Here is a 27,846-nt window from a genome sequence, read left to right as displayed (position 1 = left end):
ATTCTTGTGAAAAGTGTATTTTATCTCATGTAATCTATGAACAATGTTAATAGTGTGGTTGAACTTGCACATTTTTGTGTTGCTTTTTAGGAATGTCATTAGAAGAACATCATTATTAAGAAGCTCACAACACTTGATGTTTGTATTAGGGTCACTGTTAATCAGGTTAATTTGGTCTCATGGAAAAAAATTCAGGCACCATTTTCTTCTTGTTCATTTAAATCAATCTTGCTGTATTTTGCTGGAGATGATGGCCTGATAAAGGAGGTGGGGAGGGGAAGTGTGAATGGCTGGCCATTAGAGTACGAGGAGTGAGAGGAGTCTACTGGTAGATTAAAATGACATATATGATATATATTTGCATTCACTTCTTGGTTGTTTAGAATCAGTTAAACGTTGATTTTAAATCAACGTTGAGTTAATGTTGAAACGTTAATGTTCTGTAGTTTAACACTCTTAAAAAAGCATTACAACATAGACATTCAGAATATTATAATGAAACTACATAAAGGAAACAACCAGGCAGACATTGAGGGGTTTAAAGATAAACTATCCTTCAAATTACTTGACCTTAATAATAATAATAATAATAATAATAATAATAATAATAATAATAATAATAATAATAATAATAATAATAATAAGCGCCGCCCAAGTGTAGTGTAGAACACTGACGTGCGAGGAGGCGTCACATGACTACTTTGGAACGCTAACAATGCAGTAAGTGTCCAACTTTGTATTGTAGGGAGAAAATGTAGTCTCATCAGAATTATAACTTGCACAAAATGCTTTAGCTTCTCCGTTATTACAAAACAAAATTGTACATTCCCACCATAGGTGGAAAAAGGTAACTTTACGATTATTTGTTTTATTAAATGTTATTTATTTTAAATGACAGTATATTCTACTGAGTTATAATTTGGCTACTTGATAACTGATTAGATACTACGACTACTACTACTACTAATAATAATAATGATAGTTATACGGTGAATATATATTGCTATGTTTTCATGTGTTGAACTCTCGACACGGCTGGGAGAAAATGTCAACATTCTGCATATCGCTGGACGAGGGTAAATAAATCTTCACGCGTCTAATAGTTGCTTTGATGGAAGTCTAAATTCTCTCTAGGTTGGAATGTTGGCGTTCCCACTGTAGAGCTGCGTTCCACTCACTCCAATTACTATTTCTAAACTTTCAGCATTGACTTCAACAAAATGTAAGAAACTTGACATGGGCTTTGAAACGCCTTGGAAAATAACATAACGAAGACGAAATGAAAATCAACTACTTTTGGGATTAGGAAAAAAAAAACGCAAAACAACGGTAATGTATGAGGAGTTCTTGTTTTGACGATTTAGTACTCCGTGTAGCCGATTAAAAAACAACCCACAGTGTCTGGCAAGGTCTCCACATATCTCACTTAGTTTATTAAGTGACCATTCTTTTATATATCTGTCACGATTTGAGATTATCATTTTGTAGACATCGTTGGAATTACAGGAATAAATAAGAAACAGCCCTGGATTGTGTGTTTTTGAGTAGCCTGCAGAATTCCATTGTCTTGAAGTTGGTGTAATTTTCAGGGGACATTACTGTACACGCTGTAAAGGAAACATACCAAGCCCTTTCATTGTTTAAAACCAGGGTTTACGTATCCCACGTGTATATACTATATCTAACCTGTTGTTAGTATTAACATGTTTATACATTCTAAAAAAGAAAAGAAAAAATAATCATGTGATATTTATTTATGTTTTGTTTATATAATGTTTTCTTTCAGTGTTAACGTATTATTATTATTATTATTATTATTATTATTATTATTATTATTATTATTATTATTATTATTATTAGTAGTAGTAGTAGTAGTAGTAGTAGTAATAGTAGTACAGTGGAGTGGTCATATTAGTAATTTGTAGTAGTATTGCGAAGTGATTATCATACGCAGAACAGTTTTTCATTGCTGTCGATAAACGTCGTTACCAGTACGTACAACCAGTTTAATAGTTTCTGACAGATTTATTCGTGAATATTTGACCGATGCCGCGTGTGTTGTTGTTTTTCGTTTCATATATTTTACCCGGTAACCGTTCTTCTCCAGTGTATATACATGTAAAATAATTTGATGTGTTAAAATACTGAGTTTTGGAAATTTTGCAGAAGAAAAAAGAAATTGCTTTCGTAGAACAACACTATCTGTGTGTGTTACAGTAATCAACACAAAAAAGAAGCATCATCCCTTGCGTTTTCTCAGTCGGGTACAAGAAACACCAGGTGCACAAAAAGAGCAGTTGGTGTGTGGACTTGTAGGAACATTTTTAAAGTTTGACCGCAGCTTTCAACGCAGGCTGGCCTGCAGGAAACAAGGTGGCTTATAAGTTATAATATACCGTAGCCGTAGCCTATAAATCCACAACATTACACATAACATTCTAGTGATTTTATAATCAATTTGTAAATGTCGGGTGGTATACAATGGTGCATACACATGTATTATTGTTTGATGCGTGTGTCTATATGATGATTTTTGTGTCTATAGGGTGATTTACTCTCAAGTTTTATGGCTGGTTTCACAGACCCACTACTTTACCTAAAACAAGATTAGTTAGTCCAAGATAATCAGGGACTGTTTTCTCAAAGGTTTGTTTTTGTATTAATAAAACTGCAATGCCTTATATCAGGGGTTTTCAACCTTTTTTTGAAACTGTATGCCTTCTTTCGAGAGGTTTCAGCTAAAATACCCCTTAAAATTTTCGCTCACTGAATGGTACCACAGTTGCAATAAAAGGCTGAATAATCTGGTTAACACATTTCTTTTTTCCCCGTTTTAATTTATATATAATTTTACACAACAGTCTGGGACTGACAGATTGCTGAGACAGAAAACCAAACAGTAGGCTTCATTCTTAAAACTTGGATGCAGGACCCCCTGCTGTACATCCCCGACGCTCAGGCCCCCCGTAGTCGCTCCCCATCCCCGCAGACGAGAAGGGAGAAGTGTTCCAGGCAGGCGAGGGACATTATGGACCTCAAAGCCCAGATGGCCCAGGTCCTGGAGCTTTTGGCCAAACAGGCACCTGCGGTCCCGGCCGCAGTCCCAGCTCCATTACTGCCCCAATTACCGTACCCCCCTCCCCCAGGTGAGATCAGGGTGGGTGGGAAGAGGCGTCCCAGCTGGTGCAAGAGGACACGCTTTCCATAGCGGTCTCTGGGGATGGGGCCTCCTTCTTCTCTGACATGCAGGTAGGAGGGGAGCTTGAACCCCCCTGCTGAGGAAGAACCTGGCTTCGAGGTAGCTTCGGAAGACACCGCTCCCCCGTTGTCTAGCTCAGTTCCGGCACTGATGGGACGTGCTGCTTTCCTGCAGGTCCCCTGGACAAAGTGGCAGAACCACGCCAGTCCGTTTTCCGGGCACAGGCGATGGCTTCTCGCCCTCAAAAGTTCCCGGTCTTCCCAGACTTCATGGAGGAGGTACGCTCCTCCTGGGATCGTCCAGCCTCAGGTCCTAGCGTGCTGAAGCAGGCAGCACCGCTTGCCTCTCTAGAAGGAGCGGAAAAGCTGGGCCTAGTGGGGTTGCCCCCAGTAGACTCCACCATCGCGGCCCTGGTTAAGACCCTGCCGGTGGGTGGGTTGGCCAGAGACCCGGCGTGCCCGAACCCTCAGTGCAGGGTGACGGCCAATATGGACGGTGTACTGCGCGAGGCCCCGCTCCCTGAGCCGGAGCTCCTGTCCGGCACGCTGCTGCAGATCTCCGGTCTCCAAGGGCAAGCTCTAGACGCGCCTATATCCCTGGGACACACCTTTGGGCCAGCCTTGGAAGAGATCCTGCAGAGATTCCACCAGGAACGTGAAGCGTCCCGGCAGGTGGCAGCGTTGCTCCCTCTCCGCGCTCCCACGTGGGGCAGGTCGATCCGCTGGCAAGCTCCTCCGACATGGACTGTCACCAGGACAGTCCCAGTCCCCACGGCTCTGCTGGGTGACCAAAGGCATCTCCTACAGGGCACACCAGCAGCGAACAACCTGGCCCACCTAGCAGGCAGAGGGAACGCAGGACGTGGCCAGCCCACACACCAGCGTTGAAGGAGGCGTTTCCATGGCCAACACCCTACACAGCCACGCAAAACTGCTCCGCCGCAACCTCAGCAGCCCCTGCAGGGCCCGTGAAGGCTGGTGGCCTCAGACCCCCTTTTCGGCACAACAGCTGCAGTACTGGCGTGCTTGAACCTCGGACACCTGGGTGCTCACCACCGTGCACAACGGTTACGTGCTTCAGTTCCGCTTGGGACCTCGTCTCTTTCGAGGTATCACGAATACTTTTGTGACAGACCCTCTCCAGGCCTCGGTACTTCGGAAGGAAGTGACTGCCTTGCTGTGCAAGCGAGCCATTCATCTTGTAGACCCCACCTCCCACGGAGAGGGTTACTACTCAAGGTATTTTCTGGTGCCCAAAAAAGATGATGACTTTCACCCCATCCTAGACATGAGACTCCTCAATGGAGAGAGGATGAAAAAGAGAAGACGTTCCATATGCTGTCTCACCGTCACATTCTCCAGTCTGTCCGGCTGGGCGACTGGTTCACCACCGTCGACTTACGGGACGCGTACTTTCACGTTCGTCCAGAACACAGGAAGTATTTCCATTTCGCTGCAGGGGATCAGAGTAATAAACTATCTCGATGACTGGTTAATCTGTTCCCAGTTGTGAGAGAGAGCAGTGGCCCACCTGACGGTCGTGACAGAGCATCTGGCGAGGCTGGGCCTCACCATCAACAATGCAAAGAGTTGGCTTACACCGGTGCAGTGCACAACATACTTGCGGCTCCGGCTGGACTCCAGTACGATGCGCGCATACCTGTCACACAGTTCAAATCCCACTTCAGCCACTGACTCATTGTATGACCCTGAGCAAGTCACTTAACCTTCTTGTGCTCCGTCTTTCGGGTGAGATGTAATTTTAAGTGACTCTGCAGCTGATGCATAGTTCACACACCCTAGTCTCTGTAAGTCGCCTTGGATAAAGGCGTCTGCTAAATAAACAAATAATAATAATATCGGCCATTCAGCTGGGTCTACTTCGCCTGCGCCCATGATATCCCGCCTCCACCTGAGCTGTTTATTCCTAGATTTGTAACATACTGGCATTTTTCCATTTCACAAAGTGTGTATTATAGCACTCATTGGATGCTATTCATAAAATGTTCAGGACTGTTTTAAGGAATTTTTGTTCTTTTTTTTTAATAGGCCATTTTGATAAATTTAATCAAGTTTGCACTTCATTTAACCTTTTCTCAACCGGCAAATTATAGTGAAGCCTAGTGAAAGCACCATAAATCATTGTAGAATATATATTTTTAATTGTGGTAAAACATGTAAAACAACTACCCAGGAAATTTACCATTGTAAACTTTTAAATCCTGCACACAAGAGAGAGGAATGTTCCATGATATTGTTGTGTTAAATTTAGACAGATGTAGTTCATCTTCACTTTTCAAAACACTGTTTAATGACTCTTTAAACTTCTCTCCAATTTAGACACTAAGGTCCTGATTTTCAGAAGGCACATTTTTAGATTGAAAATAGAGGTTGCAATGCATTTGCACTGTATGTTTTTTTACCACCTAATTATACGTCTCTATTTTCAACAGCGGCAGATTCATTTCTCCTACTCGCAAAGCCTTTTGCGACTTCTGCTTACAACTGATTCAATTGAAGTTGCAGTTGATTATCAGGTTCTTTGTCAAGCCAATTAGTCACATTCCAATAGTCTGGACTTCCATTTAACTGGAAAACAGTGAGGAAGCGCACATGTCGTTGCAAGAATGGGGAAAAAAGGAAGGAAAAAGAAAGTCTTAGCCACCCAAGTTGGTTTTAGCACATCAAACTGTTCTTTTTGGCAAAAGGTGTGGAGCCACTGCTAAATTTAAAACATGGAAGGAAATAACTGAAAAAATAAATGCAACCTCTTCCGTAAAAAGGTCAATTAGCGAGGTCAAAAAAGATTCTGAAAGAAGCCCATTTGTTAATTGCAAAATAGAACCAATTACAGATTTCATTTATTTTGTGCCATGTTGTTTCCTTAACGAATAAAGGAGAGCAGTCAATTGGTTAACTGCTTGTTAAAGTTAATGACACATCGATATACAGGGCTTAATCGATAGCTTTGTGATGAGGTATAGAGGAGTAAGGAAGTGGAAGCAAAAATAAGAGAAAGAAATCAAAACCAAAGAGCAAGTAAAAGATCTGTTTGTTCCAATTCTATACTGTGCAAATAAGCAAAGCATTCACAGTATATGTGTGGTTCCATGGGGGAATGTATGAACTGTTTTGATTCAAGCAGAAATAAAATACCTTTAAATATACATAATTGGGGGCTAGGTACTGTACAGAACCCAGGTTTTAAAATGCAGTTTCTCACCTCTTATTAGCACTTACAGTATTATCACCATTCAGCTATTTGTGTTGAAGATAATTGGTTCTTTGCTTGTTTTTTATTCTTCCTGCTATCTAATCACTTGCTAGGTCACATGGGCTGACTAGTCCAATGGAGTGCAACTTTTACTTCTGAAGTTAAAATTCTATCAATATCATCCAAACTTGCCAATATCATTAGCAAACTTTAATTCACAATGGAGCAGATTAAACAAGGGGAACTATTTTGAAAGGTTTGCCTCAATTTCCTTTTCTAAAATGTGTTAGAATTATAAACTAGCAATAAACCACTCAGAACAATTTGCCTGCAACTATGTTATTTCTGTCTAGATTTACAATATGGATTTTTTTTTTTTCCAGAATCTGGTGATGTACTGTTTGGAGGGGCCTGTCCTTCCATTTGTACATACTGTTTGTGCCACACTTCGATTGTTATAGTTACATACTGTGTGGATAGTGGCCATGGTGATCTCCTTTCATGATAGCTCTAATATTGTATTAACAGCCTTGGCAGGCAATCTGTATTTCTGTAGGAGTTTATTTTTATGTTTGTGTTTTTTATTGTTTTAGGGGAAGACCCGAGGCAGAATGGAGACTATTAAACGAATTGTCCTGTTTATGTCATGGTTCTTTATGTGAGTCCTTAAGTGGAAACTCCAGACTTTTAATAAGAACTGCATGGTTCCAGTATGAAAGTCAATTAAGTTGTTCTCCAAGAAGTGTGGTTGCACAGAATGATGCAAGTGTGGTTTTCTACTGGATTTTAAAAGCAGAAAAAGGAATTATATAACCTGAATTTACAATGAGGCCAAAGACGTTCCCTGCCACTTCATACCCTGGGAACAGCCGCCAGAGACTGCAGGAGATCCGAGAGGTGCTGAAGCCACCTCCCATGCCTTCAGGCCAGAGCTTACCTTGCAGTCCCGAATGCGAAAGCCAGCCTGACTCGAAAGCCTCAGCAGGGAAGGACGCAGCTAGGCAGCAGCAAATTAGAGCAGTGCCGAAATTTGGCCCATATCAGAAAGCCCTGCGAGAGATCAGAAACTCATTGCTGCCCTTTGCAAACGAAACTGGACACTCTACAAGTATTGAAGTGAACAGACAGATGTTGCAGGAGTTGGTGAATGCAGGATGTGACCAGGTATGTGATGCAACATAATCTATGGAGCACCATTTGTGACAAAACAATCCGTCAATTAATTAAGAAATGTACTGGCGTTATAATAATAATCAGGATAAAATATTAAACACTGATAAAGGTCTGCTGACTGACTCGTTGCTCTAAAACAGGTTCACTGCTATGTATTACCCGATTGTAATTTAAATAGCACCCCTTTTAATGTAAATGCATAGTTAGTCCTCTCAATTGTTTTTTCCTAATTCTGCAGTGTTATTTGCAAGCTTTAAAAAGAGGCGTGTCTCCAGACAGAATGTCTTTATGAAACCAGCGGTGTGTAGTGTAGTGACTACATCCTGTACACAGTAAAGTGATCCATTTCCTTTAAGGATTGTATAGCTAGAAAAAATAGTTTTAGCTTCATTAAAGGCAGGTAGTGTTTAAACACTGATTTACACCGATCTACCCCTCTGATCCAACTCTAAACACTGATTTACACCGATCTACCCCTCTGATCCAACTCTAAACACTGATTTACACCGATCTACCCCTCTGATCTCACTCTAAACACTGATTTACACCGATCTACCCCTCTGATCTCACTGTAAACACTGATTTACACCGATCTACCCCTCTGATCCAACTCTAAACACTGATTTACACCGATCTACCCCACTGATCTCACTGTAAACACTGATTTACACCGATCTACCCCTCTGATCTCACTCTAAACACTGATTTACACCGATCTACCCCACTGATCTCACTGTAAACACTGATTTACACCGATCTACCCCTCTGATCCAACTCTAAACACTGATTTACACCGATCTACCCCACTGATCTCACTGTAAACACTGATTTACACCGATCTACCCCACTGATCTCACTGTAAACACTGATTTACACCGATCTACCCCTCTGATCTCACTCTAAACACTGATTTACACCGATCTACCCCACTGATCTCACTGTAAACACTGATTTACACCAATCTACCCCACTGATCTCACTGTAAACACTGATTTACACCGATCTACCCCACTGATCTCACTGTAAACACTGATTTACACCGATCTACCCCACTGATCTCACTGTAAACACTGATTTACACCGATCTACCCCTCTGATCTCACTCTAAACACTGATTTACACCGATCTACCCCACTGATCTCACTCTAAACACTGATTTACACCGATCTACCCCACTGATCCAACTCTAAACACTGATTTACACCGATCTACCCCTCTGATCTCACTGTAAACACTGATTTACACCGATCTACCCCTCTGATCTCACTCTAAACACTGATTTACACCATTCTACCCCTCTGATCTCACTGTAAACACTGATTTACACCGATCTACCCCTCTAATCCAACTCTAAACACTGATTTACACCGATCTACCCCTCTGATCTCACTGTAAACACTGATTTACACCGATCTACCCCTCTGATCTCACTCTAAACACTGATTTACACCGATCTACCCCACTGATCTCACTGTAAACACTGATTTACACGATCTACCCCACTGATCTCACTGTAAACACTGATTTACACTGATCTACCCCTCTGATCCAACTCTAAACACTGATTTACACCGATCTACCCCTCTGATCTCACTGTAAACACTGATTTACACCGATCTACCCCTCTGATCTCACTCTAAACACTGATTTACACCATTCTACCCCTCTGATCTCACTGTAAACACTGATTTACACCGATCTACCCCTCTAATCCAACTCTAAACACTGATTTACACCGATCTACCCCTCTGATCTCACTGTAAACACTGATTTACACCGATCTACCCCTCTGATCTCACTGTAAACACTGATTTACACCGATCTACCCCTCTGATCTCACTGTAAACACTGATTTACACCGATCTACCCCTCTGATCTCACTGTAAACACTGATTTACACCAATCTTCAAGTATTGCTCCACAAATGAAGAATGACCAGGGTGAGCTTCATGTGCTTCCTAGTTGCCCTTCAATATTGTTCCAATATAATTTATAGTATATTGACAAATTGCAGACTACTGTATTAGCACTGTGAAAATTCATGTACAATTGATTGAACATGTGAATGGTAGATTTAACAGTCCTCTATTCAAAAAGGGTAACACATTTGAGCAGTTAAATATAAATTTACAGGCTTACTTTTTCTATGAACCTTGAACAAGGTCAATAGGAAAAAATGTATGGGTAGCCATACGGTATGAAGCCTTCAGCTTGTAGGTCCACAGTTTGAAATGATCTCTGTGGCATGAGTAGAAACACACTCAATCTCCTGTCAGATCAGGATATTTGATGGGCCCTGAAATACACTTCTGCATGTGTTTGAGGAGGAGGAATTCTTTGTCCATTTTCTCAGTCAGTACAATGAAGGCCTTTGTGATAGAGGGGAATGCCGACAAGTATTTAGTACAGTGGAATCTAACGGTGCCCTGTGTTGTAGAGATAATGAATCACCACCATACTTGAGACTGGCAGCAGTGGGCCAGCAGCACTAAAGGGCCAGCAGTCAACATGCTTCCCTGTGGAATTCGGAGGTCATTTGTTTGTAGCTCAGCTGGAGAAAAATCAAAAAATCCCATAGGTTTGCTGCACTGATCCAATGACCCTGCAGAAGAGATGTATAGTTTTAAAGTTAATTTATGTACGTTTTAGAGACTTTTCCGATGCATCATTATGGTATTATTGTTGTTTTTTTTTTTTAAATAGTTAAAGATTTTTAGGCATTAAAATGTTTGGATTTGTAACATGTTCTTGGCATGTTTTTTTTTACTTTAAATTGGAGAGATACATTAGATTCAGATTAGATTTTTAAATCCACACCACACTTTGGATTAAAAACATTTAAACTACGTCTTTCTGATATCGTATTCCTTTAGACGATGAACGTCATCTCCATGGCCTGGCCTTCTCTCTCTCCTGTGGTCCGGTCCGTTTAACTCTGCTCGATCTAGGAGTGAGGCTGACACAAGAAGGGATAAGGTTCTAGGAAGCAGTAAACTTGTTAAATCTGCAATTTTGAAATTTAAAAATGCTAAAAGCCATTAATCTTCTCTATGCATGGGTGTTTACAACAATACATAGAAAACACGTGTAAGATGTCATTAAAAACCACTTACTGTTGAAAGAAACAGCTGGAGTATGCCCCTTTGGTTCGCAGAGAACATCGTGATAAGCTGATTATTATAGCAAGCAAAAGTGTTTTGGACACTGTTATAGAATATGTTTTATATGGGAAGTATGGTCCACTGGCTTTACTGGCTTCACTCTTATCAGGAAAGAGAATGGGAGATGTACAGACCAAGTTCTACATCTTCTGTTCTTATAAAAGTATATCAAGGTAAAAGAATCACAAAGTGCATTGTGAAAGCATTAAAAGCACAGTAAGGAAAATGGTGTATACTTATGGTAGAGCACAGTAGTAGCCATGGTAAAATGTAATAAATGGGTTAGTATAAGCATGGTAAAAGCACGGCAAACTGCAAAATTACCATGCAAATACACCATGGTAACCTTTTATAAGGGTGCACACAGAGAAAGGCAGTATGACTGTCACTGTCATCTGTATGCTGTCACTTCAAATTAAACCATTTCCAATCCTCCGCTTGTCCCCTTTTTGTAACTGTGTCACTGCCTTGCTTCTAAAAGTATTTGGGATGTTCCTTTCAAAACACCGCACCCTACCCTCCGATTCATTCCTCACACCTTGAGACGGCAGCTGCAGTCAAGGAACGGCTCGTCCCCCTGTGGAATCTCCTTCCGCTCAGCTATGTGCGTTACTATGTGAATAATTCTGTTAATGCCCCTCTGTGCACCAGAGGTGCATTTTGGTGTGTAACCTGGTGTTTTATAACAAGTGCTAATGATCCCAAAACGTTTCATGGAGTGCGGTTACAGTCTGTAATTGAAAGTCCATAGTCTGGCCTAGTCTGGCCTGCATAAACAAATAACTACTGTATGTGGCTGCCTTGCTAAAGCCTTTTTTCGTGTGTGAGTGTGTGTGGAGGAGGGGTGGGTGACAGATATTCTGATAAGATCTATAGGCAATCTTGGATTCCCTTCCTCATGAGTTAAAAAAAAAACATGGGTTCTGTTATAAATCTTATGAAAGACTATTGAAGAAAATGAACCTCCCTCAACAATGTACTTCAGCTGTCTAATTGAACTTTATGAACAGAATAAGGCATTTTAACTGTGCTCCTTCAACTATTATTTGTATGTGTTTGGTTGTTTTTTTAAGGCAGTTTCTTTCAGTCTGGAGGTTTCAGCTTAAGTACCCGTTTACAATTTTCACTCTACTGAATGGTACCACAGTTGCAATAAAAGATAGAATAATCTGATTGTGCGCAGTTCAGAACTGCGTGGTCCTCTGACGCTGTAAGTTCTGAGATGGCTGCACGGCGGGCTTGCATAGCAAGAAAAAAGTGGATGGCTGACTTGTTTCGGGTGAAGTGTGCTCATCCTCGTCTCTCTCGAGTTAGTTCAGGGGTTGCAGTGGTGAGCCAGGTTGAATAATAATTGGACATTCCGCCATGACCCTTAGAAGTACCCCCAGGCTACCCCCATTCTATAGCAAGCAGCTCATAGCAATGTAACATCAGTACATTATATTAACACATTTCATTTACAGATTGCTGTTTCTTTACTAGGGGCTCGTGGGACCGCTGACACACTAGAGACGCACACACAGACTGTACTTGATCACACAGCGCCAGCACACAGATTTATTTTTGTTGCACAGTTTCTTTTAGTTGTAGTTACAAGGTGCCGCCACTACCAACTACCAGCAATGGGGTGAGACAAAACAGGGGACCACATGACAGTACAGACATATACACAAATTGCAGTGTAATAAAGGTTCACGGAAAAGGACAAAAAAAAGCAAAAATACAGCTAGAAAAATAAAGTTGGCCTATTGTTGGCCGAGCACTACCTCCACTAAAAAGGAGGGTCCCACTCCCGGAACCTGCTGTGCTACACATCCTTGTTATACGTTGTGGGAGTCTTGTGTGTTTCCGTAGTTCCGGTTAACACGTGGTGACCTTCACATCAACGTATAAGGTAGTGTTCTTACTATTTTAGCCAGTTCTCCCTGAGCTCTCCTAGCAATGTAGTCTCGTAGCCGAGCCAGATGGTTCGCTTCCTCTCTCTCTCTTGCTGTGCTTCACCTTTAGCCGGACAAAGAAAAAGTGTCAAGCACAGTTCTCTTTTTATTCACTGGACATGATCGAGGGCTTCTAAGGTTGGGAAGTCAGCTTCACTTACCCCCAAAAGAGACGGCCCTGTATTCTTAAGCAGATGAGAGGAGAAATCCTTTTTATTTATTTTTTTTTGCAGAAGGTTGAGAAGGAGAATTAGGCCGTTGCGTAGAAGGAACGAGGGCGGTGGCCATGTATTCTTGAGCTGATGTGCTGAGATTGCGGAGGGGAGAATACGGTTGAAAAACATGTTGATTGATAATAGAGGGACCAGAGGGAGGCTGCAACACCAATATGAAATAGCTCAAGAAGGGCTGAGGATTTAGACTGAGGGGAGAGATTTTGGATTTCCGAGGCCATGCACTGGAGAACCATTGATTGTGAAATTACAGCTAAAGCCGAGATTGTGGGGGCAGATATGAAATCATCGTAGAACATAGAATGGCCATTCTAGTGCTGCAGGAAGGAAGTCTGCATCCTGATATCTTTCCTTGCTTCTGAAGAAATATTAATATTGGAGTTGAGAAGAAAGGGGGGAGAAGAAAGTCATCCAGTAGGTGCAGTAGGAAGAGCACACCATGTGTTGAGCAAAATCTTGGGGCTGCTGTGGCAGCCGAATGTTAACTGAGTAGTAAAACAAAGAAAAAAAAATGATAATAATAATTGCCTCTTCCAACACCATAGAGATGGCAGAGGGAGGGGTGTATGGGCATGACTGAACGCATCTGAAATGTCTGTTTTGGCTAGCCAAGGTGCCTGGCTGGATGATTTTATAGAATGGATAGCATCGGAAATGGTGATGTAATGCAGAGAAAACTGGTCTGAGGGAATGAGCGAATTAATGCTGTTGATTGGCGCACCGCGAGGGGCGGAGAGGTCAGTGATAAGGTGCTTCTTGTGAGAAATTATTTATCTTGTGGCAACCCTGATAGGACTGATTTGGAATTGAGGGAAGGTGGGCAAGGAAGAGGCCCTACATGAAGCATTTTGCAATCTCTGAAGCTATAAGTGAGTCAGTGATTTCTGGTTCCTTTTGTGCAAATTGTAGATTTTTATTTATTTATTTATTTATTTATTTATTTAGAACGGAGGATGATGGAATTTATTTTAGTCCAGTAGAGAATCCATTGGAAAGTCCAGAGATGACGAAGGAAATTACACTGCAGGCACTGCATATGTGCAGGAACCGACATTGTTTGGCTGCGCAAAATGTAGCATTGAAATTCTTACATATCTGTATGCCGCCTGAGTATTTAATTGGGCGACCCATTATATCCTTAGCAGTGGAAGTAACTGGAAGGCTGATGAATGGCGGCAGCCTCGGGGTGCAGGGATGAAGAGGCGGGGGCCTCTGGGATGTTTAATTAGAGGATTAGCAAATGTTATTGGTAGGAGGGAAGTAGGGGGAGGAGCCCTCGTTCATGCCCCCTGAATAACATACTAGTTTACTAAAAGGTCAAGCACTTGCGGAGAAAGCCCCCCCCCCCCAAGCCAATCAAGGATTCTCGGTCACCCTGCATGCGCCCCGAGAAGTCAGAAGTCAGTGACGGAACCTGTTCCTGCCAAGGTGTCTCACATTATTACTTTTACGTAGAGAGATAAAGTATGACAGTTTTTTGTAAGGGGGGGGGGTGGGAGGTGAAGCAGTATATTGACCCAAATCAAATGCACAAACTGCTTGGTGGTCTGTATATTTCATACTCTTGTTTGTTATTTGTAGGAAATGGCCATTCGCGCTCTGAAGCAGACAGGCAGCAGAAACATTGATGCAGCCTTGGATTACATCAGTAAAATGGGATACCTGGATCCAAGGAATGAACAGATAGTGCGTGTAATCAAGCAGACTTCCCCAGGTTGGTGGTGGTTTGCGTTGTTTTAACAAATAAATCCTTGTTATAAACTTTCTTCAAAATGGTGGTGGTCACGTCTGGATGATATGAATTTAAGGAAGAAACGCTTGACTTTTAGAATAGAATTATTTTGTCTGATTAGTCAGATAGCATTTAGGCTTTAAATGGAGAGAGAATAGATCAAGCTAAAATCTTGAAAGTGTCTGAATGTTGCTTTTGTTATCATAACCACATACATAATGTCTTTTATTAATTTACTACGCAACTGTGTAAAAAGTTGCACTTAGGAATGGATTTAAGAAAAGAAATACAGCTCCACTTCCTGACACACAACATTTTTCTGTTTTATTATGACATTTATTGAGCGCAATAGAAACTATATATCTGTGCATTCAACTAAGAGTTGATTGAATGTTGACACACATGTTAGAGTAGGGGTGAAAGTATGGCTGAAAGTTTGATTGAAAAATAGGTTAACAGGCAAATAATGGAGGTCATAGATTATCAAATACATGATGTAAAATAAGATTAAGTACATTTTATCATTTTCAGGAAAAGGAGGTGGGTCAAGTCCTGTGGATCATAGGCCAGTATTAGAGGGACCAAGTGATGCAATGTCTCACTATCATCAAATGGGGAATCCAGGTGGCTATGGAGCAGAAAGTACAAACATGATGGGAGAGATACCAAGGCCGTACATGAATGTTCCAGTCGTGAACTACATCATGCCCTCATCACAGGTTCCAACCATAGGCAGCCCAATGCAGAGGCCCTCAAGTATCGGTCCATACACAGCGATATCTGCTCAGAATCCGCCAGGGAATTCCATGTACCTTCCATGTGATCTCAAACACCAGCAGAAGCCATACCCCGCAAACATGGAGCAGGCCATGATGATCTATTCCATTCCAAGCCACAGTGGACAGCCCTTGCAACTGCAAGGAGCTCCAGGTCCAAGCAGCCCACATTATGTCAGACAGCACATGATGGGGCCGGCTGAGACCTCAGGGTATGGCGTGAAGAGGAGCCCTTCCTTTCAAAACAAGATACAACAGGAGAGCAATTATGGAAGCCTGCAGAGCAAAGGATCGCTGGGTCAGAACAGCACAGGGTATTCCTTCCAGCAGTCACCGTCCAACCTATACCTTCCACCACACGCTCATCACAGGCAGTCAAGCCCTACCTCTCACCAGGTGCACATGATCTCCAGAGCTTCAGCAATGGGGACCGATTTCCAAGATGTCCCCCAGAACCTATTGACTCCATCCAGAGCCAGCTTAAATATGGACCTCTATGACCATCAGGTCCAACATTGGGTAACACCTTCCCCAACCAGGCATGAATCCCTACCTAACCCTGGACCAGAGGCTCAGGTCAGACAGCAGCAGGGCCCCTTCAGGGGAGAGGTCCACGGTCCCAGCAGAAGCGGCTCCTTCAAAAATCATCAGCAGAAGGTGCATGTGACAGTAAGGCAACCAGACACTTCCCTTGCCCCACCCAACACTATCACTGCAGTGACATCGGCCCCTATCCTACAGCCTGTGATAAGCATCCGGGTCATGAGGCCAGAGCCAGAGATTGCAGTGGGGCCTTGTCACCCTGGATGGCTGCCAGCCCAGTCACAAGCTTTAGAGAATTCCGAACTGATGGAGCAGCATTCCTATGCAGCAGCTGGGGCCGAAGCCTATAGTGTTGAACCCATTGACTGTGCTGTCCAAGAACCAAGGTGCCCTCCTCCACCATACCCCAAAAACTTGCTGCTCCCAAGTAACTCAGAGCAGCAGATGGAGAGCAACACTTGGGTTGTCCCTAGCTTAATCTCTAATAAGTGTGAAGACACAAGCGGTGGAGAGAAGAATGACAAGGCCAGCAGCAAGGGTGGGAAAGCAGAGAAGGCCATGAAGGACAAGAAGCAGATTCAGACGTCCCCTGTGCCAGTACGTAAGAATACAAGAGATGAAGAGAAGAGAGAATCCCGCATCAAGAGCTACTCTCCTTTTGCTTTCAAGTTCTATATGGAACAGCACATAGAGAATGTCATGAAAACGTACCAGCAAAAGCTCAATAGAAGAATACAGCTTGAACAAGAAATGTCAAAGGTATTATTTATGTAATGTAGCATATTGTGCACTGTGCCTATTTATTAACGTAGTATTAACGTATTAAATAACATGGTGTATATTCTACAAGTTTGTTAACTTTGTTTTGTTCTGTTGCTTTTCACAGGCAGGGCTTTCTGAGGCAGAACAGGAACAGATGAGGAAGATGCTATACCAGAAGGAGTCCAACTACAACCGACTCAAAAGAGCGAAAATGGACAAGTCCATGTTTGTGAAAATCAAAACCCTGGGCATTGGTGCTTTTGGAGAAGTGTGTCTCACTCGGAAAGTGGACACAAACGCGTTATATGCCATGAAGACCCTTCGCAAGAAGGATGTCCTGAACCGCAACCAGGTGGCTCACGTGAAGGCTGAGAGGGACATCCTTGCTGAGGCCGACAATGAGTGGGTGGTAAAGCTGTACTACTCTTTTCAGGACAAGGACAACCTCTACTTTGTCATGGACTACATCCCAGGAGGGGACATGATGAGCCTTCTCATTCGCATGGGGATCTTCCCAGAGCAGCTGGCCATGTTCTACATTGCCGAGCTTACACTAGCCATTGAGAGCGTGCACAAGATGGGATTCATCCACCGCGACATCAAACCTGACAATATCCTGATCGACCTGGATGGGCACATAAAGCTCACCGACTTCGGTCTCTGCACTGGCTTTCGCTGGACCCACAATTCCAAATACTATCAAAAAGGTAAATAGTTTGTTATGGAATAAGGCTGCACAAAGGGCAGCAGTGTGGAGTAGTGGTTAGGGCTCTGGACTCTTGACCGGAGGGTCGTTGGTTCAATCCCAGATGGGGGACACTGCTGCTGTACCCTTGAGCAAGGTACTTTACCTAGATTGCTCCAGTAAAAACCCAACTGTATAAATGGGTAATTGTATTTAAAGATAATGTGTAAAAAATAATGTAATTGTATGTAAAAATAATGTGATAGCTTGTCTACAACAATTGTAAGTCGCCCTGGATAAGGGTGTCTGCTAATAAATAAATAATAATAATAATGAGTAATTTTAAAAAATGTAGTGGCTGAAATGAACTGCTTTTTAATAATTGTTGACCTGATTGATTCTGATGGTTTGTATTGATGGTTGCCATCATTTATCATTGTTTGACTACCATCAGAGTCACATCTCAATTGAGTTTCAGTTCCCATCTGACTAAGTCAAGTAAAGTAGTATAATAAAATCAGTTATCTCTAACAGAGCTGTTTAATCTATCCTTGAAAGGCTAAACAACTTATTTGTTCCTTTTTTATGTGTTAGGGAGCCACATCAGACAAGACAGTATGGAGCCCAGCAATTTCTGGGACAATGTGTCTAACTGTCGCTGTGGAGATCGGTTAATGACACTTGAGCAGAAAGCTGCCAGACAGCACCAGAGGTGCTTAGCACATTCCTTAGTGGGGACTCCCAACTACATTGCTCCTGAGGTGCTCCTACGAAAAGGTAAGTGAGAGAGAAATAAACTCCCATCCTTTTTTTCAAATGTTGTTATACCTTTATCGAGACTCAAGGATCTTTGTCGTCCTTGCCGCTTAATTGATAAATGGCTCAGACATGTCGGCAGCTTTTTAAAGTCTGCGGGCAGTCACACTTTTTGGACCTTTTTTGGGTGAATGGTTTGAGAGCTTCGGTCCCCGGGGTTACACCGCACAGCCTTTCGGCTGTTGATCTGGGCACAGAGGCACTTACTTTCCCTCCGGGCCGTCCATCTCCCGGGAGTGGTGAACTGGGCAGCGGACCTCCTTTCGAGGGAGGGTCCTCACCCGTCAGAATGGCGACTGCACCCTCAGGTGGTGCAGCGCATTTGGAAACCCTTCGGGGAAGCCCAAGTCGATCTCTTTGCCACGGCAGAGACGACTCATTGCCCCCTGTGGTTCTTCCTCCGCGGCTGTGGAGGTCCACTAGGCGTCGACGCCCTAGCCCACGAGTGGCCCAAAGCGCTTTTGTACGCTTTCCCGCCGATACCGCTACTCCCTGCCTTCCTCGAGAAGGTCAGGCGAAACAAGGCGACAGTTTTCCTGGTGGGCCCCCAGATGGCAGCTGCTTTGCCAGCTGCTGCACGGCCAGCCTCAGTCAAGCAAAAGGGGCTTAGGGCTCTCAAACGCAGTTGTCGGAACACTGCAGAACGCTAGGGCCTCCTCCACAAGAGCGTTGTACGCCTATAAGTGGAAATATTTTCCAAATTGGCATAGGACCAGAGATCATGAACCCATTTATTGCCCTATAGCAACTATTTTGCAGTTTCTACAAGATCACTTAGAGGCGGGTAGATCCTCCTCCTACGTTGAAAGTGTGCCTAGCAGCCATATCTACATGCCATGTCCCCATTGACTCAGTGTCCCTGGGGTCATTCTAGTGTCAACCCTTTGCGGTCCTATGTCGGAACTGGTCCGACATTGCAATTATTCCTATCCGAGGAGTTTCTATTAGTTTTTTCTCCGGAAAAACCCGAGAAAACCATTCAGTGGCCAAGTGGGAGCAACAGGAGCCGAGACAAGCCGAAAAAAAATAAATAAATAAGGGCATATCTCATGAATAGTCATACTTGCCCCTGGCATCAGATAGGGGCGGCCATAAGGAAACAAGCTGACTGTTACTGAATCAGCACACAGAGAATATCACGAACATTTGCAGAGCTTTTTTGAGATGTTATAGTAATAAAATAATGACTTGGATCGCGTTATTGAAGAGTTTGGTGATAAAACGAGTGATCAGGAGATGATTGATTGATCGGTATGTACGACTATTATTATTATTATTATTTATTTCTTAGCATATGTGAAAGCTATAGCAAATGAAAGGGTGGGGCGGGGCTGGAGATGCCTAGTGAGTGCTTTGTTGATATGCAGGGCCTTTTAAACCCGTTTGACTGTGGAAAAAAAATACTTTTAAACAGCGCGTCCAAAATTAACTGCGCGTGTGAAAATAAATTGGACCTGACGCACCTGACACGCACTTAATAAATGGACTGCAAAGGGTTAATAGAGGAACACTTTTGACCCGAGATAAAACTTGAATTGAATATGAAATGAATGCTCACTAACATAAAACTGTGGTCACATGCAAAGCTGTAAACTTTATTTATACATCTCTGCGAGCCTATTGAAACACACAGGTACAAAAGTATACTTACAAACCACACGTGTTTGTACTGTCCATACAGAGTGTGTTCCAAAATGTAAAGTAGTGTTTACTAAAATTATGCCTCGGCTACTCTGTGTTGATTCACAGGTTAAATGTATTTTGAATACCCAAGATAGCAATATACAGTCCTGAATTGCAATGGGGAAAGCAATGATTTTCATTGTATAAAAATGTCATTGAATAGTGGAACAAATTAGTAGTAGTACAAGAGGTTGTATATTTTATGTTTTTTAAGTTTTTTTTGTTTTATTTTACTTTTGATTTCAACATGTAAAGTGACACCTTATGGCCAAACATTGTAAGTGCAAATTTCTCAACACACTGGGTTATTTGTGGGATAACTTTAATGATGCTTTCTTTGCACCCCAAGAAATCTTTCAGCTGAAAAACCCTTCTAGGTTTCTAGAGTTCCATTAACTGTACAATTTAAAAAAGGAGAAGGAGAGACAGGGTGCCTAAATAATAAGAGAGTTGTTTTTACATTGGGCAACACAAATAGAGATTGGTTAGCCTTGTTAAAGGCAGGGAGTCTCAAGTTTGTTTTTTCAACCGGTGTTGGTCAAGGTGGTACTTCACTGTATTGAGGTCATCTAAAGATTCTACATATGTCTGAACAAAATGAATACTAAAAAAAACATTTACAGGTATGACTTTTTATTGTATGACTATGATGTGACAAAATATTGCTAAAGAGAGATATTTCACATTGTTTTTGCCTTTAGCAAAACTTTATTTCATGTCTTTATTTTCAGGCTATACACAGCTTTGTGACTGGTGGAGTGTTGGTGTTATTCTCTTTGAAATGTTGGTAGGGCAACCTCCATTTCTGGCTTCAACTCCCACAGAAACTCAGCTAAAGGTTTGTGAAATCCGTAGATTAGGAAGACTAATTGTTAAATTCAGTGTAGTGAAGATTGATCCCATGGGTTTTACTATTATAAAAATGCATGCCAACAGGTTACAAGATCACACATACATATGAGTTATTTTTCCATCCTGTTTATACCATTTTAACATGAAAATACTGTTAAATGTTATAAAACTAGCAATTTACCACATAGCCCAAGAGTATCTCTGAAAACAAATATGAATCAGTAATATTTTGATGATTCAATTAATTAAAAAGTAGATGTTTCGCGTATTTGTCACTGCTGGAGTCATGGAGTTGACTGATTTTGGGACAAAAATTTGTAGGATCAGTCTTTGTACATTAATGTTTTTAGAAAAACTGAAATGCAATAAATATTCAATCTGTTTTGGAGATTGTTTTTTATTCACACACCATTGCCTTTTGGCTGAAATATATATCTCAAATGTATTTGTTTTCTAAATGTATTTTGCATATTTGTATGATATTTGTGTTAAGAATGTATATAAAATATTTGAACAGGCCAACATTTATTTAATTGTTTAAAAATCTTTTACTTTGTGGTACAATACATTTTCATCCGTCACAAATATGTTAAATTTTGACATTTAGAAAAATGAGGGGACATGCCCACTGTAAAAGCCCATGCAAATATGTAGTTATGTAATGTGTAAATTGCCAATTGTAATTTAAGGCATATGCAAAAGGTTATCGCAAGACAATTAATAATACACGTGTGTTCTGCATGATTCTCTTGTTGTTTCAGTTTTTATCATTATTTGCCATGGATATTATGCTTATTGTTGCTGCAAAAAATGCTTCTAAAAATACTCAAGGACATAATAGTATTGTACCTTAGGTGAAGTTTTGTGCACTGAAATCTGTGCAACATTGATTTGGTTCCCTGCCTCGCTTTATCACAATCAGCATTGATGGTCTTGAAAAGTTAAAGAATGGCAGCTAGTGATCTAAGCAGAAGCAACAATTGAGAACCATATAAAATTAAAAAAAAAAACAGAAAATGATATTAAAGAAGTAAGGAGTTAAATATCATGAAAAGGTAGATGATAGATAAAATACCTTTTATGCTCTTTATGTTTACTGTGCTGAAACCTGTTCCTTTTCTGCAGGTAATTAACTGGGAAAACACACTCCAGATCCCACCGCAGGTTAAACTTAGCCAGGAGGCGGTAGATATAATCAGCCGACTGTGCTGCGCTGCCGAGGAGAGGCTCGGGCGCAATGGGACAGGAGAGATCAAAGAACATGCTTTCTTTGAGAAGATGGATTTCTCCAGCAACCTGCGTACACAGCCCGCACCCTTCCTCCCTAAGATCAGCCACCCCATGGACACCTCCAACTTTGACCCAGTGGAGGAAGACAGCCCATGGAAGGACAGCGGTGACAGTACTAAGACCTGGGATACACTCAGCTCCTCTCACAGCAAGCACCCGGAGCACGCCTTCTATGAGTTCACCTTTCGCAGGTTTTTTGACGACAACGGTTGTCCGTTCCGGTACCCTAAACCCCCTGAGAATGTGCAAAGTAGCCGGGATCAGACAGACAGAGAGAACCAAGATTCAGAGGATCAATGTGAAGGCTGTGAACCCGTATATGTATAACACAAGGGCGACACACGCTATGAGGAACGCGTCTTGGAAGCTTGTGCTTGTAAACACTGGCGAGAGCTGAATCTTCAAGTCTGAAATTCTAAAAGAAATTGGTGCCGCAGGTTCTGGGGGTGAATCGAAAATAGGCTCCTCCATTCAAACTGATAGATAAACTCACCCATTAACAAACAAAAAGGAATGACTTCCGTGGTTTTCACAGTCCTAGTATTTAAAGCACAAGTGATTTACAAATGTATTATCCAACTTTTTTTTTTTTCTCCTTAAATTTTGAAATTTACCATGAAACCACTATAGAGGGATTGACAGAAAAAGGACATCATACAAATGTTTTACAGTCAAACATAGCAAAAATATCAGATCCTGACCCTCAGTTTAATTTGACACGGTGGAATTATTTTCAATTGGAAAACAGTGAGAATAGTGCATGGGCCAGGTGTAATTGGCCAGATCACAGAGTTATACGTTGTTTCCAAGTAAAGTATCCCATGGTCAGGTTCACTTTATAGTAAAATGTGATTCCTGCTGATTGTTTACTACATCCTTCCACAGTTTACCATTCCATACACTTCCCAGCATCAGGAACCGGGGTCTACAGTATGTTAATCCTGCTGGTGTTTTCCTCTCAGGAAATGTTCATTGACCCATTAGTAAATACAATCAAAATACATAGACAGAATCCCACAATAAAAGAAACCTTGTTAGTTTATAGACATTCTACAAAGTTACACTGTTAAAAAAAAAAGTAAACTTGGGAGCCTCACACAGTGTTTTTCCACATATTAAGATATTTATAAAAAGATTACTTTTTATAAATATTTTTAACAATGTAGTGTCATCTTCAAGCACACACCTTCTTCCTCTGTATAGTGTGGTTATACATATGTAGTTATGTAAACAAAAAATATGAATTATTTTTAAAACCATATTGGACGCTACACCTTTGAACAGTCTAAAAAGAATAATAAAATACAGGGCTCCCTTATTATTTCACGATTTCATAGATTAATTCAACGTTTATCTGTGTAGACAGTTGTTTTTTTTTCATGTATGTACTATACTTCACTATATAAGGAGCCTTCAGCAATTCACTGTTTCCAGTATTTCTTGATGTGTAGTGAAAAGAACAAGGGAGTAATAGTCTGTCCTCAAGCTTTTTAACAGCGAATTCTAGTGTAAATCACTAGAGGTATATCAAACAACAGGTTATTGAACACAATCTTACTTAGAAACTGTTTTGCTGTAAGATTAGATTAATGTAGAGAGCATGCACTTACTGTCCATCTTCCAAGTAGCTACTAATTTCAAGGGATGGATTCTGGCAAACCAAGCTGCTACTGCTTTTGTTGTTCTGTTCTCCAGTGAATGGTTCTAACTCTTACCTAAACACTTACTCCTCCAACAGTGTGAAAACCAATACCTGAATGTGAAACTCAAATAGGAGAATGCAAATTGAAGTGCTTTATAAATGAGAAGCATGTGATAAAAAGGACAATGTGCAATACAGAAATGATATCATTATATAGTTTTATACACATTACAGATATCCTTTTTTAACACTTATTTTGTTTTATAGTTTGTATCTTTTCAATATAGTAAATGGCCTAATGCTGCTTTTCTTGTGAAAGAGTAGGTTGAATTGAAAGTGTGTGTAGAGTGTGGCATACTGAGTGCCGTTAATGCGAATGGTGTGAAGGATTGATGCATGATCAGTATTTGTGAATTATGAATGAGAATTGCTTATGTTTCCACACAGGCTGGTCCTGTGCAAAAAAAATAAACAAAACAAGTATATAAACAAAGCATACAGTAGGTAATTATGCCGGGGCTCTATGAATAAAAACAACAACTGATCACCAGCTAGATATATGTATTTTTGGCTAAAGAATTGATTGGCGACATCCGTTTTTCATTTTGACTCAATACCAATGTCGTACCGCCCCCTAAAGGCCAAAAAAACTATTTCTCTCCCAGCATTGATACATGCTTAATAGAATAATTCTCACAAAATTACCATGGGTAATCAATGTTGAAAAATACATTGGTAATATTAGATTCATAATGTAATGTTAGGGTTCAGATGTGGTGATGAACTAACACCTATTTAAAGAAATGAGCTGGATACAGATGGATTACAGTTCAACAGTTTTATTAAGGCGGCTACCTGATGCACACTCTCTCCTCTGTCAATCACTCAGTTATCAATAACGCTTCTTGATACTAGCGTACAAAGGTAATTCTACAACCAGTGTCTCCTGCTTAGCACAGATCACCATCTGGAAGTTATTTTCTGGAAGTCATACAAAGCTCAGTTATAGCCAACACACACATTTCACCAAATGGCTGGCCAGACGATACCCTGAGAAAAAAAATCGGACTGGAGCGGCTTTTCTTCAAACCATTTTGGAAGGCAGGGCCACACAGCTGAGCAGATCTTGGAGTTGGAGAAATCCTCCAAGAGTTCATGAATGAAGAGCTTGATATTCTGAGTAACACACTTTATGCTTGTGTCTACTCATATGTCACATCTCCATGGGTCATCTTGTGCTCAAAAGTATTTTCCTACTTTCAAGAGCTTCTTATCACTCCCTTGCTAAATCTCCTTGGTATTGATGTGAAGAAGGAGTTAATCCTGTGTGTACGTTCTGTGATGAGGAGATCAATGATGAGAATTCCCCTTCTGGGAAACCAAACTCAAGGTATTGTCAGAACACACAAAAATGAATCACCAACTGATTTTTCAGCCCAGAATACATATATTTAGCTGGTGATCAGACTAATTGGACAAAAAAAACATGCACAGTCCCCCTGGCCTAATGTAATGGGTCATTGGCAAATTATATATATTTTTTTCTTTCCTAGTTTTCCAAATATGTTGTTTGTACCAGGCATATTTACAAAAATGTCCCATCAACACATCTGTTAAATTTTCCTTTTGTAATTATATCAATAAAACAATGTTAAAAAGAGCAGGATACACTTATCTTATCCCTATCGTGTTTTACTGAATTCAAGTAAAAATAAAATGTTTATGCAACACAGGCAAGCTAAATAAATATTCTTGCATTCTGATACGCTATATAGGTCTCACATATGCAGTTTTAATGATATCTGGTACCATGCAAGGTTAAAGAAATCTGTCAATTTGTTATTCTCGCTTTCAAGCAGCTGAAAGCAAGAATAATGTAATGCAAAATAATAGCTTTCTCCACCTAGTATGGGACAGATAGCATTATTCGAAGTAAAAATATATGTCTGTTAAAACATGTTCTTTCACAACTGCAATGGCAGACCTGCATAGTGGATTATTTCATTAGCTGTAATTCAGTGTGTTTTAAACACAGTAAACAAGGCAAGTCCCCTTTTCTGGTTAATAATGTCCCCAAGGTGGTTTGGCAATTTTTTTATTTAATGAAAGCCTGGCATGTTTTACATCAAAGCAAGGCTGGCTATTATACAACACATCTTGACAGTGCCATGCACTTTTATTCTAGCCAGCAAAGAAATGTACAATATATTATGTTGTACTTTATATTAAATGTGTTACTGTAATTAATGTATGTATATATATATATATATATATATATATATATATATATATATATATATATATATATATATATATATATATATATATATATAGCTTAGTTTTAAAATTGAATTAAACATTAATATGGTAAGGTTCTGTATAAATAGCCATGGCAGGAGCTGAAGTTGCCCAGAATTTCTAGATGCAGCTGGAAAACTACCCAGAAACATATGTTTACATAAAGGTGCTACCCTTTTAGTGCAGACTATAGGAAAGTGAAAATACTGGTGTTTAGAAGATGTGCTTTTCCTCTCCACAGCCTGAAGAAATGCAAATGCAGCATCTGTGCTGGAAAACGTATTTTATTAAATCAAATTACAAGAGCTACCAAGAATAACTATCTTAGCGTACATTACATCAATACTTGTCTCAAATAAAGCCCTTGAAACACAAGGCAACTTTCTTACAACTTTTCAAGCAAATAGTTTGTAGTGGATATTGCAATTTACCCCTTGTGAAGAATTCAAGCAACATTGCATCATTTTTTAAATGAGAAACTTAAAAAGCTGCTTGAAAATGTCACATTCAATAGTTGCTTCTGCAGTTTACAGAAAAAAAAGTTGCTTCAATGTTGCCACATGTTTATGGACTTGTTATGAAGGCAATGTATTATTTCTTTATTTGCAGCTACAATATATCGATTTTTAGCATTTGCAATCTGTATCCCCCTCCATCTACCACCCTAGTACTCTTCATTTAGGTGTGCACTAACAGCTTTACAAGGGCTAATCTGTACCCAAATTCACATTCAAATGGATAGTGTACTTTATCAAAATTAACAGGTCGTTTTGTGAAATATTGGACTACTCCAAATAATTGTCGGCTTATATTTAATGTATCAATGAGAGATGATTGAAAAGTTTCATGAGTTGTGAAAACGTCTGACCATCTTTAACTGATGCGATTTTACATATTAAAAAATAAGAATATCCTACACTGAGGGAGGGGGAGGGCTGGTCACAGCTTTATATTGACCCCTACCAATATCAATACATTATTACAGTACATATTAAAATGTTTTTGCATAATGCTTTATTATTTTGATGTATTCATTTTTAGCTACTAATATTAATATATGAATAGTAATAGAACCTCTACACAAACAGATACATGTTTATGCCTACAACAAAGATTATTTACTTGTTTACATTTATGTATGAAATGAGTGTTGTAAAACTATGCTTAGCTCATCCTTGTCTGTATAAAAACTCTTAAGTATTATCATTGTAAGACTTCATTTCACTGGTATTGTGTTACATGGTAGGCATTTCTCAGGAACTCGACCCAACACTGTTTGTTATTTATTATTGTGATTATCTCTGGATTTGAAGACTTGTCAGCATAGTATATTAATATAGTAAACAAGCTACATAAAATCTGAACCATATGTCTGGTGTGCATCATATTTTTTGACTTTCCTCACAGTTTTTCTTTCAATTATTTTCATGAACATGATACAAAAAATGATCTAAAAACTATGAGACTACTCATATATGTCCTAGTATACCACTTATTTTTCTCCTTGCTGGAAAACTGGGGGCAAAGTAGACACAGTATTTTTGCAATTTCCCCATGCTTTTTCCACAGTTATACTAGACATTTACCATAGTTTACCCTGGTTTGCCATGTCTTATTGTGGCAGTTGGGTGAGATGGGGGGGGGGTTATTACATTATAGCAGAGCTGAGCAACCTGAGCTAACCAGAAGGCTACATGTGGGTCCCTCAAAGACCCTTGAGGGCCGCATGTCCTCCTTATTACACAGTTCAAGAGATCAACACAAACACCCCAATATGTAACAGAACATGACTTTATTGAATAGACTTAAATACAATGGAAGACATAGAAATGACAGCAGTGTATTGATACA

The 27,846-nt window shown here is 40.5% G+C and overlaps 1 protein-coding gene across 1 annotated transcript; it reads left to right on the top strand.

Moving 5' to 3' along the window:
- The first annotated feature begins 1,151 nt into the window (after positions 1 to 1,151).
- Positions 1,152 to 25,927, top strand: LOC117405128 (serine/threonine-protein kinase LATS2-like). Its single transcript, XM_034007941.3, has 8 exons — positions 1,152 to 1,329; positions 7,006 to 7,576; positions 14,498 to 14,630; positions 15,180 to 16,726; positions 16,854 to 17,436; positions 18,009 to 18,191; positions 20,645 to 20,751; positions 21,891 to 25,927. The coding sequence occupies exons 2-8, from the start codon at positions 7,238 to 7,240 to the stop codon at positions 22,380 to 22,382; spliced, it is 3,384 nt and encodes a 1,127-aa protein (XP_033863832.2). The 5' UTR covers positions 1,152 to 1,329; positions 7,006 to 7,237; the 3' UTR covers positions 22,383 to 25,927.
- Positions 25,928 to 27,846: the final 1,919 nt, after the last annotated feature.

Source organism: Acipenser ruthenus, chromosome 9, assembly GCF_902713425.1.
Source record: "Acipenser ruthenus chromosome 9, fAciRut3.2 maternal haplotype, whole genome shotgun sequence".
In the NCBI taxonomy this organism is placed as follows: domain Eukaryota; kingdom Metazoa; phylum Chordata; class Actinopteri; order Acipenseriformes; family Acipenseridae; genus Acipenser; species Acipenser ruthenus.
The sequence above is the reverse complement of the archived record's forward strand: the minus strand, read 5'-3'. Positions and strand labels throughout refer to the sequence as shown.